The 14,432-nt window shown below is 40.2% G+C and overlaps 2 protein-coding genes across 7 annotated transcripts in view; one reads left to right on the top strand and one right to left on the bottom strand.

Annotated features, from left to right (window-relative positions):
* Positions 1 to 12,672, top strand: part of LOC125465989 (E3 ubiquitin/ISG15 ligase TRIM25-like) — a 30,700-nt gene extending 18,028 nt beyond the window's left edge. For 2 of the 3 annotated variants that reach the window (XM_048560057.2, XM_048560056.2), the window contains 3 exons: positions 2,072 to 2,094; positions 4,283 to 4,431; positions 6,543 to 12,672. In XM_048560057.2, the coding sequence (XP_048416014.1) occupies positions 2,072 to 2,094; positions 4,283 to 4,431; positions 6,543 to 7,087 (717 nt within the window). In that variant the 3' untranslated portion in view covers positions 7,088 to 12,672. Of the gene's footprint in view, positions 1 to 2,071; positions 2,095 to 4,282; positions 4,432 to 6,542 lie in introns of those variants that run through there. The other variant, XM_048560058.2, reaches the window with a different exon arrangement.
* The window catches only part of c30h19orf44 (chromosome 30 C19orf44 homolog), a 33,421-nt gene continuing 30,984 nt past the window's right edge, over positions 11,996 to 14,432 (bottom strand). For all 4 annotated transcript variants that reach the window (XM_048559509.2, XM_048559507.2, XM_048559510.2 and 1 more), the window contains one exon: positions 11,996 to 13,807. In XM_048559509.2, coding sequence (XP_048415466.1) covers positions 13,718 to 13,807 — 90 coding nt within the window. In that variant the 3' untranslated portion in view covers positions 11,996 to 13,717. The remainder of the gene's footprint in view (positions 13,808 to 14,432) is intronic.

Here is a 14,432-nt window from a genome sequence, read left to right as displayed (position 1 = left end):
GTGGAAACAGGCCCTCTGGCCCAACAAGTCCACGTCTCCCCTTGGGGCCTCCCACCCAGACCCGACGCCCCCCCCATAACCCCCGCACCCCTGAACGTTACAGGCAATTTTGCATGGCCAATCCACCTAGCCTGCACATCTTTGTACTGTGGGAGGAAACCGAAGGACCTGGAGGAAACCCACGCAGATATGGGGAGAACATGCAAACTCCACACAGACAGTTGCCCGAGTCTGGAATTGAAGCCGGATCCCTGGTGCTGTGAGGCTGCAGTGCTAACCACTGAGCCACCGTGCCACCCACAGTTTAGATGCCAAAAAACTATCAAATTTGAATCTGATGGTTTTTGACAACCTAGGACCAATCTGATTGAAATGTCATCAGGAGTGTAAAAGAAGGGAACAGTTGAAAAATCAGAAGGACTAACTGCCATCTGCTAGAGATAACAGCTCTCAGCTTGCAGAAAAAGCACCATTAATTCACAATGGTACCATAGCACTCCTATCTAAGATTCCTAGCTAAGACAGAAGAATTCACAAAGAAAGTATTCCTGATGGAAGAACTGATAGAGAAAGCATTCTTGACAGAAGAATCGATGGAGAAAACACAGAACATTCTGGCAGATGCAACCTGGCTGTAATTTCGAGAGATTAAATTCTATTGCTTTGTTATATAAGTTATATTTGTATTTATTGAAACAGCATACCATTAGAACTTTGTGTTATTCAGGAATACTTAGTAGTTAGAAGGGATTTGTTTGGTTTGTAAATAGTTCAGTTAACTTGTTCACTGTTGGAGTTAGATAAATAAATTATTTCTTGTTGATTGTAAAGTGAATGGCATTTATTTGATTTAACCACTTCAAGTTGCTGAAAGACAGGCTACGTCCCTGTTCACACTCCTTTTAATAGATTATAGGGCAAGGTGCTCCTCTTAGGGTGTTTGGTTTTGGTTCTCAGAGCAGGGTTAACCTTCACTTTATAACACTGGTGAAAGGGCCAGTGGTATGTGTTTTATAACACTCTGCATTGTGATGATTTGAATTTGCTTTTAGATTTGGACTATAGAAGTTAGTTAGTTCCGTTTGGTAGATGTCAAGAGTCCAGGGCAGATTGCTGCCAACAGTGTGGGTTAAATCTCCATACCAGCTCTTGTAGGGTGTAGGGCACATCTCCTTGTTTTGTCCCATGGTTGTGGTATGGTTTTCCTGAAGCTACATAACCAATTGTTTCTCTGAAATGGAGAGAGATACCTATGACACCTGGCGGACTATGGTTAATTACCGTTACCAATAGATTCAATAAGTAATGTCCAAAAAGGAATTAGAAGTGTACTTGAGCAAGTAAAGTCTTATCGACTATGAGGATGCAAAAATCGGGCTATTTTGATGTAACACATTAAAAGCAAAACTTCCTCTTGTGCTAGGTGATCTTTTCAGCACTTGGAATTTTAGCACTGAGAAGTTGGTGAAACCCTGGATAAAGGGCAAAGTCCCCAATGCAGTCTGCAACAAAAGGGGAATAAATGACTAAATGCAGATGTAATCCAATGGAAAAAGAAAGACAGCCAAGTAGAAGTTGTAGCACTGATTGTCTGGCAGATTTTTCAAATCTGCACTAATTGTAGACAAGTGTGAGCACCTCAAAGAGAGGTCAGGAATAACTAGGGGTGAAATTGTATCAGAGATACTGGGAACTGCAGATGCTGGAGAATCCGTGATGACAAAGTGTGAGGCTGGATGAACACAGCAGGCCAAGCAGCATCTTAGGAGTACAAAAGCTGACGTTTCAGGCCTAGACATCTGATGAAGGGTCTAGGCCTGAAACGTCAGCTTTTGTGCTCCTAAGATGCTGCTAGGCCTGCTGCGTTCATCCAGCTCCACACTATGTTATCAGGGATAGCTGGGCTCTATTTTTCTCAGAATCACAAAATTGTAACTTTTTATATAAAAAGAATTAATAAAAGATATGGTGAAATGTTTGTAACGGGCAATATCTGAATGGTTGTACGGGTTATTTTATATACTAAAGTCAATTTTGATGATGTTATTTACAATGAGTGTTTCATTTCCAGGGTCTCAATTCCATGGCAGACAGGTAAGAGCCATGTACTTTCATCATTCTCTGATAATTCCTTTCGATAGTCACATTTTAATTCATTTCTAAGATTTTTAGTTTAATGCCTTTCGGTATTTGTTTATTTATGAGAGAGTTTGGTTGTTCTTTGCTCTACATTGGGGAGGGTCAAAAGTGAACCTGATACTGTCTCCGCTCAAATTAACATACACTTGCAGTGCGCTGTTAATGCATGTCAGTCTGTGATCTGTGTATTCTCTTTTACTTTCACACCAATGTAATTTGAGGTTTCCCTCAGTCCACGTGTGTATGCACTTTGGTGGTTGCTCTAACCTGAGGTCACCATTACCATTTCCACAATTATTCTCTTCACTCTTTACACTTCTTTTCTCTCAATTCCTCCTTGCCTCTTCTCTGCTCTCATTGTTCCTGATTTCATTCCTCCCCTTAATTATTCTTCCTTCCCAAATCCCTGTCCCAACAATCCCTACTCCTTGTTTTTCCTGCTGTTGATCCGGATTGAATTATTCTTCAATAAGTCTGTGGCTTCTCTCTGTGTTTCCTGACATCTTCGAAATGGCCTACTGAAGCAATTGTTGCTGTGACCTCTTGAGCAGTGGTCTCAACAATCCCATCCTACCCTGTTATAACCTTTTCTGCCCTGACCCAGCTATTCACAATATTCATTCATGGTTTAGATGAGGGATAAATATGTGCAGGCAACACAAAAATGGATGGGACAGTTAGGTGCAAGCAAGGTGCAAAGATGCTTCAGTGTGATTTGGACAAGTTGAGTGGGTAAATAAATGACAAATGAAGCATAACGTGCATACACGTGTGGTAATCCACTTTGGTAGCAAGAACACGGAGCAGAGTTGTCTGAATGGCAACAAATTGGGAAAGTGGGAGATGCGATGATAGCTGGGCATCCTTTGCTGAAAGAAAACATACAGGATCAACAAGTGAAGAAGGCAAATGGTATTTTAGCCTTCATAGCAAGAGGATTTGAATATGGGAGTAGGGATGCCTTGCTGCAATTGTACATGGCCTTGGTGAGACCACACCTGGTGAATTGTGAGCAGTTTTGATCTCCTTATCTGAGGAGTAATGTTCTGGCTATGGAGACAGTCAAGGAGGTTTACCAGACTGATTACTGCGATGGCAGGACTGACGTATGGAGAGAGGCAGGATCAGTTATCACTATATTAAGTGAAGTTTGTGGAATAGAGGGGCTATCTCATAGAAACCTATAAAATTCTAACAGGTCTAGACAAGATAACTGCAAGAAGGATGTTCTTGATCACCAGGGAGTCCAGAACCAGGGCTCACAGTCTAAGAATAGGAATAGGCCACTTAGGGCTGAGATGAGGAGAAATTTCTTCACCCAGAGTGGTGAGCCTGTGGAATTCCCAGCCGTAGAAGGCAACTGGGGCCAAAACATTGAATATTTTCAAGAAGGAATTAGATGTTCTTTTGAGGGATAAAAGGATCAAAGGATAAGTGGAGAAAGTGGCAACAGGGTACTGAGTTGGATGATCCGTCATAATTGTATTGAATGGTGGAATAGACTTGAATAGCAGAATGACCTATTCCTGCTCCTAGTTTCTATGTTTTTTTAAAAACATTCCTCAAACACTACCTCCTTGACCTCTCTTTTTGATGACCTGCCGTAATATTGCTTTGCATTGTTCAATGTTCATATCTTATTTTGTAGTGCCCCAGAGTGCCATCCTGGGTCTTTATTACCTTAAAGAAGCTCTGTAAATACAGTTAGTTGCAATCTGATCTGCCTGGTTTACTTGTCAGCTGTGGCTAAGTGTGTAGCTCCCTCTCATCAAAGTCAGAAGGTTTTAGTGGTTTCAAGAATAACTTGAGAGTTAAGTACATAATCCCAGATGACACTCTCAATGTAGTACTGAGGAAGTGTTGAAATAGAGACACAAAGCACTGGAAATGCTCAGCAAGTTCAGAAGAGACAGTAACAGAGTTAATGTTTCAGGTTGATGACTTTTAATTCAACATCAGTATAATAGATGATCTGGTTGTCATTGTGGGGCTGTTCATAGGAGATTACTGTGCATATATTGGCAGCCATGTCTCCTACAACTCTAATCACATTTTTTAAAAAAAGTGGTTATGATGTGTTTTGTGAGGTTTTGAGGTTGTGACAAACAATATACCAATGCAAGTTCTTTTCTTTCTGTTTTAGAATGAAGGATGCATCTGAGCCCTTTATAGCACAGGTTCCCAGCTCGGATATTGATGTATCTGTTGCGGAAAGACTGTTAGAATGGGTCCAGCAGCAGTATGTCACAACACCCCAACCAGTCCTGGACAGGAACTTCCTGGTCAGTATGTGTAAGTATCTTTAGACACAGCTACACGCTTGACTAAAGAGGCCAGTGATGCTTTCACCTTCCTCAGGAATTAATGAACCATTGTCGGGGATTGGGGAGGGCATGGATGGTGGTTAGAGCTTTATTCAACAAAGATTTCAGAGATTCATGACCCAGAATGGATCCCTATATAGGTACAGAATATTTATTGGAACACGAAGATCAAGGAGCAGTTTATGCTGATCGGTTATGTAACAATTACCCTGTCATAGCTAAATGATACAGCTTTCTTAACCAATTACTGCTCACGTTGGGTGTCCATAGCAATATTTAGTTTCCATTCATTGGATGGAATTCCAATAATATAAACTACTTAACACTCATACACCTGTGACTGAAATATTCCAGGGTGTGAATCCTTTATGCCAATTCCTGTATTAAGGATTGTATAGGTTTTCCATGGTGTTACGGGTATGTCACTACAACATGGTTCAATGAACATGCTGAGAAACCTTAATCAAACAAATATAGCAGTTGTAGTATAACCTATTGTTTACAGCAGAAGAGCTAAGAGTTGAGGGAAGAACAAGAATTTTCAGGGGAAATACTGAAAAATAGTTTATTCCAAAAGATTTCAAGATAAATCAAAAACTGAAAGAGAAATTGAGAATTTATGAGTTTAAAATATTAAGTAGGAATATTGAAAAAAAGAAATAGCAGTTACTTAAAACAATTCCTGATAGAAATCCCAAAGAAATTCCTTGACCGAATGTAGATAACAATGTAGGATTCTATGATGCAGGGATAAAGATGGTCCCATTATCATGTGATATTGGCATTCGTGGCAAGGCCAGTACTTATTGTTGATCACTAATTGTCCTAAGATGTATTCTTGAACTGCTGTAGTCTGTGATGTGGCAAATTGAGTCCTGTCAGGTGGGAAGTTCCAGGATTTTGACACACACAGGAAAAATTGGTGATGTAGTCTTCCTCAAGGTAGTGTGGAGTGGAGAACTTGGAGTCAGTGGCATTCCCATGTTCTACTGTTCACGTTTTGCTTGAAGCTAAAGACAACGTACATGGAAGCTTTTGTAGGACAACTTGTAGATGGTCACATTGCTAAAACTGTGTTACACTTGTGCACTTGTGGTAGGAGGGGTGCCAACCAAGTGAGCTGCTTCATCTTAATGTTGGATATTCTTGGGGATTGTTGGAACTTCACTCATCCAGGCAAGTGAGGCGTACTCCATCACCCTCCTTATTGTTGCCTTGTAGATTGTGAAAAGGCTTTGGGAGTCAAGAGGTGAGGTTACTCGCTACATTACTCTCAGTCTCTGTTCTAGTAGTCATAGTAATTATGATAGGTTCAGTTCAGTTTCTGATAAATGATAGCTCCTGGGATTAAAACAGAAAATGTTCAAGAAACTCAGTAAACCTTTTTGTCTTGGGTAGTGTCCAGCTTCTCAGAAATATCAGGAGGAGCTGATTAGGCATGGGAAATCTTCATAACACTTGCAAATGCAGGAATGTTGTTTTCCAGTTATCCTGCATGTTGTCAAAATCTTGCTTCATATGAGCACAGACTGTGTTTTATTCTGAGAAATTGTGAATAGAATTGAATACAGCGCAATTATCAGTGAAAATCCAAATGTTTAATCTTACAAAGGAAAGGATATTAATGCCAATTTCTAACTTGATGAGGCAAGATTGAAGAGCCTTGATTTGATTCATTCATTCATCATGGATTGCTTAGCTTTGTTTGTTACTTCTACTATTTATTACTGTAACTTTATCAGGTTGGCACCTCATTTCTAGTTACCAACAATGCTGAACTGCATGTACATTCCGCATTGATTGATCCTAAATCTTAATGATAATATTGGAGGAAGAGATTATGGGAGTAAGATTGTGATGATGGAAGAAAAATTTATTGTTGCTGATGGCCTAATAGATGCCGAGTTTGGGCATGTCATGTCAGATTAGAGTCTACACACTAGCATTGCATGACCTATTCCTTTTTCAATGTATTATTTCTAATTAGCATTTGTCCAGTAACACTAAGGTCTTCCAGACAGTTCGCTTTCCCTGGACTGAACAGCTGAGATTGTTTCAAGCTATTCCTTTCATTTGCAGATGGACAGACACCGACCCTAGATCCTTACACAGCATTTCCTCACCTCATTCTGTCAGACAGTAACCGATCTGTATCAGGATCAAAACGCCAGCAACCTTACTCTGATAACCCAAAGAGGTTCAACTACTGGTGGCAGGTTCTATGTACCGAGAGATTGAGCTATGGTCGCTGCTACTGGGAAGTGGAGATCGGAGGAGATCGCCGTCGGTGGGATGTTGGGATGTGTTATGAGAGTTTGAGCCGGAAAGGCAAAGGGAAAGAATGTTCACTGGGACAGAACAAGGAGTCATGGTGTCTATACTCAGAGCCAGGGAGCGTTGCAGCCTTGCACGATAACAATGCCACAAAACTAACTGCTCAAATGCCTACAAGGGTGGGAGTCTATGTGGACTTTGAGGCTGGAATAATCTCATTTTACAGTGTGTCTGACAGGAAACTAACACTATTACACAACTTCCGGGAGCAAACTTTTACTAAGCCCCTCTATCCAGCTCTGGGAGTGGCTGACTTCACGACATCCCTGGCGTTGTGCAGTTTAAAGTAATGCATTATCAATGTTGATATTGAAAAGGAAGTGATCTGATCAAAAATTGCAAGCGTCTGTCCTTTAATTGCAATGGTGCTGTGTGATTAGTTAATTGATACTATGCAATTGTTCCTCAAACACTGGGACCAGTGTCTTATGATTATGTGTCTTATCATTGCTGGAGTGATGTTTAAGAATTCCTCTAGCAAGCCATCATGCCTGACATGAAGGAAATAATCAGCCAATCCAAGAGTAACCAGTGCATGGCACAAGTCTTACCCATGTATCTTTGGCAGCAGTCTCATCCTCTATATCAAAAAAATGTTGGTGTAGGCTTTACTCCTGTGACTTGAGCACAACATCTAGATTGTTAGTCCAGTGCAGTGCTGTCTTTAGCATTAGCTGTCAAACTAAAATGCTGTCTGGCCTATCAAATGTCAAGAAGAGTCGGACCATCCTGTCTGGTGTCCTGGCCATAGTTATTCTTCAATACTAAAACACATGATCCCATTGCTGTTTATAGGAATTTGCTGTTTTTTGAAGTCTTTTTTCCAGTGCGGGTGGCACCCTAATTTGAGGGATTTTAATATCCCTCCTGTCCCAATGAATGTTTGAAGTCTGGCACAGATGCCACTGCCAGCCTCCAAGTCTTGCTAAAACAGGATCTCGGAGACATGGATAGAATCAGTGAGGTAGTTAAGACAATAATCATCCACTGGTACTTGGGATGGTAGTATGGTTTACATTCTTCAGCCTTTCTGAAATTCATCTTCCATTTACCCATGAAGCTAGTCACACACTCACTGGAACAGCATGGTCCTGAGCAAGAATCACAGAAAAATCCATCTCTTCCTCAACCAGCCAGCCAACACATTCACTTTCCAATAGGTCACTGGTAACATTTAGTTGGAGAATCCTCGATAATTATTCCCTGTGCTTAGTTTACACTCACTAAGACTAGGTTTAGGTCACTCATTGCTGCCAATTGACTAGATTGGACGAGCTACTCCACAGTACTGTGCAGGGAGGGAAGGCATCTGATATGACTATTGACATGAATTACTCCATATATGGTACATGTTTGAATGAAAAAAAAAGTGATGACAATGTTTAAGAATGTGATGTGTATGGGAGAAAATTTTAAATTATTTTGCATATTGTATAAATCTAATGTCTAATCTGATGCTCAAGTTTGCTGCAACATTATTGTTTATTTTATACCAACTTCACCATTGTAAGGGCAATTTACTTTCTAGGAAAGCAGTTATGGGCCTTATGCATTTCATGCAAATCTGGTCATTAAGCAAATTTGATCACTGCTGCCTGCATTCTGCCTTGGTTAATTATCATTCTTTTCCTTGCTGGTTAGCTCCCAATTCTCCAATGCATCTCATTTAAAATTTTCACTGTTGTTTTTACATTCCTCTATGATCTCATGCTTCTGTATCATGTAACACTTTTGCTGTTCCTCAAGCTCCAACCTCTGTGCTACTATTGTAGGAACTGATCAAAGAACAAAGAAAATTACAGCACAGGAACAGGCCCTTCGGCCCTCCAAGCCTGCGCCGATCAGATCCTCTACCTAAACCTGTAACCTATTTTCCGAGCATCTGCATCCCTCTGTTCTCTGCCCATTCATGTATCTGTTGAGATACATCTTAAATGATGCTTTTGTGCCTGCCTCTACCACCTCTGCTGGAAACGCATTCCAGGCACTCACCACCCTCTGTGTAAAGACCTTTCCACGCATATCTCCCTTAAACTTTTACCCTCTCACCTTGAAATTGTGACCCCTAGTAATTGAGTCCCCCACTCTGGGAAAACGTTTCTTGCTATCCACCCTGTCTATACTTCTCATGATTTCGTAGACCTCAATCAGGTCCCCTCTCAACCTCTGTCTTCCTAATGTAAATAATCCTAATCTACTCAAGCTCTCTGCATAGCTAGCATCCTCCACACCAGGCAACACCCTGGTGAACCTCCTCTGCACCCTCTCCAAAGCATCCACGTCCTTTTGGTAATGTGGCGACCAGAACTATATGCAGTACTCCAAATGTGCTTGAACCAAAGTCCTGTACAACTGTAACATGACCTGCCAACTCTTGTACTCAATGCCCCGTCCGATGAATGAAAGCATGCCGTATGCCTCCTTGACCGCTCTATTGATCTGCGTTGCCACCTTCAGGCTATAATGGACCTGAACACCCAGATCTCTCTGTGCATCAATTTTCTCCAGGGCTTTTCCATTTACCGTATAGTTCGCTCTTAAATTGGATCTTCCAAAATGCATCACCTCGCATTTGCCTGGATTGAACTCCATCTGCCATTTCTCTGCCCGACTCTTCAATCTATCTTTATTCTGCTGCATTCTCTGACAGTCCCCTTCACTATCTGCTACTCCACCAATCTTAGTGTCAACTGTAAACTTGCTAATCAGACAATCTATACCTTCCTCCAGATCGTTATGTATATCACAAACACTAAGTCCCTGGATACTGTGAGCAACCTGGGAGAAAAATTAGAAAGGGCTTAAAAAATCTCATTTTCTTTCAAATGCTTTCACGTATTAATTATCAAAATACTCCAAGTGAGATTAAAATTTGTTTGATTGGAGAGAAAAAGCTGTGACAAACCCTCTTAGGATCTCTTTTGAGCATGATAGGAGGTAGGAGTGCAGATACAAAAAACAGGAGGAACCGATCTTTGAGTCTGTTCCTGCCTCTTTTATAACCATGCTGGATCAACTCCAGTTTCCTGCTTACTCACCATATTCCTTGATTCCCTGAAAAACCAAAATTCTTAGTCTCAAATATATTAATTAATAGAACATCTACAACCTTTAGATGGGAGATTTCCAAAGATTCACATTCCTCTGAATGAAGAAATCTCTCCTCATTTCAGTCCTTAATGATTGGTCCGTATTTCAAAGAACGTGCCTCTGTACTCTAGATTTCCCAGTCAAGGGAAACAATCTTCCAGTGTCTGCTCTGTCACACCTCTTCTGAGCCAAGCAGAAATACTTGGGTCAGTTAAAGATAACGCATTTCAGGAGTGCACTTAGTAGTCTGAAAAATGTATAAACATCAGCAATTTTGAAAAGTTTGTTGAACAAATCTTACTTCATATAGTTGAGCACGTTCCTGCCTCTCTATGATATGGTGGTGCAGCAAAAGGTTAGAAATTAAAATTAATTGTCTCTGTGTTATGTTCTAAAGTCAATATTTACTTTAATAATGAACTAAGTTGATGAGCAAGTGCACCATGTGACAGAACATCTAAGAAACTACAGCAATGGAAAGAAGCATGAGACAACACAAGCTTATGAAATCAGATTTGCATGATTAATTTCTTTTGAAATGAAATGGTACTAGCTGTTCTGTACTAGACTGTAAATAAATGCTTAATAAAATATGATGCAAGATCTATTTTCCCTCAAAAATTTCTAATGCTGTGTCCCTCCAGCTTAGCAAAGGTAAAGAACCAAAAACAGAGTGTAGCAACAGCATAAAGTTAAATCTTTACCATATCACACAGAAATATCTGGATTTAGCTGAAATTGTCTTCACTTTGAGAAACTAAGTGACTGCAGGAACAATCTCAGAAAGAAAGCAGAGAGGAATAAGGAAGTCCAGTTGAACAGACAGACAGGAGGGAAGCCCCAGGGGCTCGAGGGGAATGGCACAGAGAACATGACAGACAGCAAGAAAGATCGAGAGACAGAAAAGCCAACAGACAGGCAGACAAGCTGACAGACAGATGAGCCGACACAGATAGATGAGCCAACAGGGGAGTGAACCTGAAGAGTAGTCAGATGGTGGAATCCTGCAGTGAGAAACAACTCCAACTCAACTCGGGTCCAAAGCCTACCTACTATTGACAAGGCATAAATCAAAGCATGATGGAATACTATTCACTTGCCTAGATGAGTGCTGCTCCAACATTGAAGAAGCTTGATACCGTCCTGAACAAAGCAACCCACTTGATTGGTAACACATCAATAAACATTCACTCACTTTGCCATCAACACTCAATAGCAGTAGTGCATACCAAAGCTTTTTAAACAGCACTTTCTAAACCCACAATCACTTCTAGCCAGAAGGACAATGGCAACAGTTACATGAGAACACCACCATCTGCAAGTTCCCCTCCAAGCCACTCACCATCCTGACATGGAAACTTGTCACTGTTCCCTTATTGTCACTAGGTCAAACTCCTGGAATTCCCTCCCAAACAGCATTGAGTGCACCTACAGCAAATAGACTGCAGTGGTTCACCACCACAAACTCAAGGGTAACTATGGATGGGCACTAAATGTTGGGCCAGCCAGCAAGGTGAATGAAAGCACATTTTGTCCAAGACATTTTCACCCATCTAATGTTTTAGATTAAGTAGTAGTTGGTTTGCCGGAGGAAGTTTTCACAGAAATATTAAATACTAAAAACAGAAAACACTATTCACACGTGCCTCTCTGATGAAGGGTCCAGGCCCGAAACGTCAGCTTTTGTGCTCCTGAGATGCTGCTTGGCCTGCTGTGTTCATCCAGCCTCACATTTTATTATCTTGGAATTCTCCAGCATCTGCAGTTCCTATTATCTCTAACACTATTCACATTCAGGTCTGATAGCTGAAGAGAGAAGCGTGCTCATTTTTAACCAGCCTGGGGTGGTGCGAGAGCTGATATAGTAACAAACAGCCTTGGCTGTGATCATTTCCACTCCCCTTTGGCCTTGTATCATCATTACTTCTCTCTTATATCATCTTAGCACTGGCCTTTGCTTTTATTCTTTTCTTTTCCTTTCCTCTTCCCTTTCCAGGTCTCTATAAATGCTTACAACCTGCTCACTGTCCAGTGTTTTCCAGTTTTGGCAAAACATTACTGACCTGAAAAATCAATTCTGCTTCTTTCTCCATACACACAAAAATGACCAGCTGAGTATAAATGGCATTTTCTTTTCCTTTTATTTCATATTTCAAATATCCACAGTCCTTTGCTTTTGAAATACCTTCTGGTACTGGGACATTTTCACAGATTCAGTAATGCCAACTGTAAACATAGCTTATTTTGAATCTGTAGCAAGATGTCTGTTACAATAATGAGATTTCAAAGATTATCGTGAAAACCTGCTCTGAAGCTGACCTGCAAGCGTGGGTGGTTTGATTGCTATAGATTAAAAGGGTTATACGATGTTTTGCTGGGAGAAGGTACAAGGTGTTTACGCTTGGAGACAACAGTAATAACCTCTGTGCTATCAGTGGATAAACTGGGGATCTCCAACATGCTGGAAAAGTGGGGGAATCTCCAAAATGCAAATGAAAGCTTGTGCTCACACTGAAAAGACCAAATTCTGGTAGAAGTGCCTAGCTTAAATCTCCAGTAATACTCTCACCATGATTAACAGTGCTGGGGTTAGAAGTTAACAGGTTGAGAAAGGAGAGTTCCAAAGTAAACTTTGAGTAATTAATCATAATGGACTGTTTCCAGAGAGGAAAAAAGAAGTCAAATGTCTACTTCACTAGACAGTGAAGTGCATTGTATCGGCTGTGTTAAACATGCCATTCTGTAGTCAACCACAAGGTGCATAATAAAGTGGCTTTGGTCAATAGTGTTTTTGGTCTGTTTGTTACAGTAAATGTTTTAAAGTATGAAGTTTTTCCATCATTCATTGAACTATTTACTAGAAGTCCAAATTTCCTTTTAAAAGTTTTCAATCTCTCCCTGTATCATTAGTCCAAGAACTAAAGCACATTTCAGCATTTATCGTTACCCAGAATGTAAATTGCCCGGTCTGAAGAGGAATTTCAAACAAGGAAATTTTACTCAAAAATACCAAGTTTTGTCAGTATCCAGTAATGTTGCCAACTTCACAAACTCAGGAGTTTTATTTACAAACTAGGACATTGGATGTAGAACTTCAAATGTAAGCTTAGTTCAGATCTGTGATGCTCTTTCCTAAGAAAGATGAATTTGTTTTCAAGTCCCAATCTGCATAGGACCCAGGCTAACACAAATATAATACAGAAGGATTGCTGTACATCAGGAGTATAACTTTTAAACAAGATTTCAAACCTGAGGCCCCGGATGCCTAATCGGATGAGTGCATATGAACTATATGAACAGTTGAAGATCTTAGATGAAGTTCCTCTTTCAACCAATATCACAAAGAAGTAAGTTGGTTAATTATGTTATTTGTTGGCTATGGAGTCTTGTAAAAAAATGGCTACCATATTCACAAAGGTGACTACAGTTCAAAAGGAATTAAATGGCTATGAAAAACTTTGGGACATCCAATATAAATTCTAAGTAACCAATTCATACATACTTGTTACAACATGAAACGATTTTGTAGTGAAGCTTTGTTAGGCATATAAATATTACTAATGCAAAAATACTGAAAATTAAGTAGATTCTATTGAATATTGGAGTTAGCAAGGGATAATAGAGTCCACCTGTACATGGTAAGATAATGTGTGTTAAACTGCAGAATTAGACCACTTGTAAGAGACAGAATCAGTTTGAAGAGCAGTGTTAATAAGTGAGCATCAGAATATTAAATGCTTTACAGGAGGCATTGATAGGGGTATCAGTTGCAGAAGCTGCTCTTTTCTCCATCATTAACAATGCAGTATTTATTTCTGCCTTGTTCGTCATCATATGCAGTGATATTGTTTCATTTCCTGCCGCACCTCTTCCAAGGCCTCATCCAAAGTAAGTGGTGGTGACCTATGACTTCTGATAAACTGGACAAGAAAAGATTAAACAGGTTAAAGTGGGATATACGTGACAATTGGTTACTCTCCAAATTAATGAATGTAAATGTAAAAAGACACTTGTTTTTGGCTACACCCAATCCTTTAAGTTGTTAACATTCACATCCCCCAGTCAGAGGTCTGTGGGTTCAAGTACCATTCCAGAGATTTGAACACAAAATCTAGACTGGCATTTCAGAGGAGTACTTTGTGGTGCAGATACTGTCTTTCAGATGAGATTTTTAAAAATGGCTCTGTCAGTCTTTTCCTGAACCATAAAGGATTTCATGTTGCTATTTTGAAGAATTACCAGAAAATTCTCCCTGATGTCCTTGTCAACATTTATTCCCAGTAATTCCTATTTGCCATCTATTGAAATTGGCTTTCACATTTCCTAACACCAATAGAGATTAACTACATCCTGGAACTACTTTAGCCATAAAGTACTTTGTGAAGTTCTCAGATTGTGAAAGGTGCAACGAAAAATGCCAGTCTTTTGTTTAGTCTTCTTGCCTATCCCCACATGCCAGCCTTCTCACTGAGCAACGCTTTGTACACTAGTCTTGGAATTGATTGCCTAGATTCCACAATTGAATCATCTTCCTTTAATCTCCCT

Source organism: Stegostoma tigrinum, chromosome 30, assembly GCF_030684315.1.
Source record: "Stegostoma tigrinum isolate sSteTig4 chromosome 30, sSteTig4.hap1, whole genome shotgun sequence".
NCBI classification, from domain to species: Eukaryota; Metazoa; Chordata; class Chondrichthyes; order Orectolobiformes; family Stegostomatidae; genus Stegostoma; species Stegostoma tigrinum.
The sequence above is the reverse complement of the archived record's forward strand: the minus strand, read 5'-3'. Positions and strand labels throughout refer to the sequence as shown.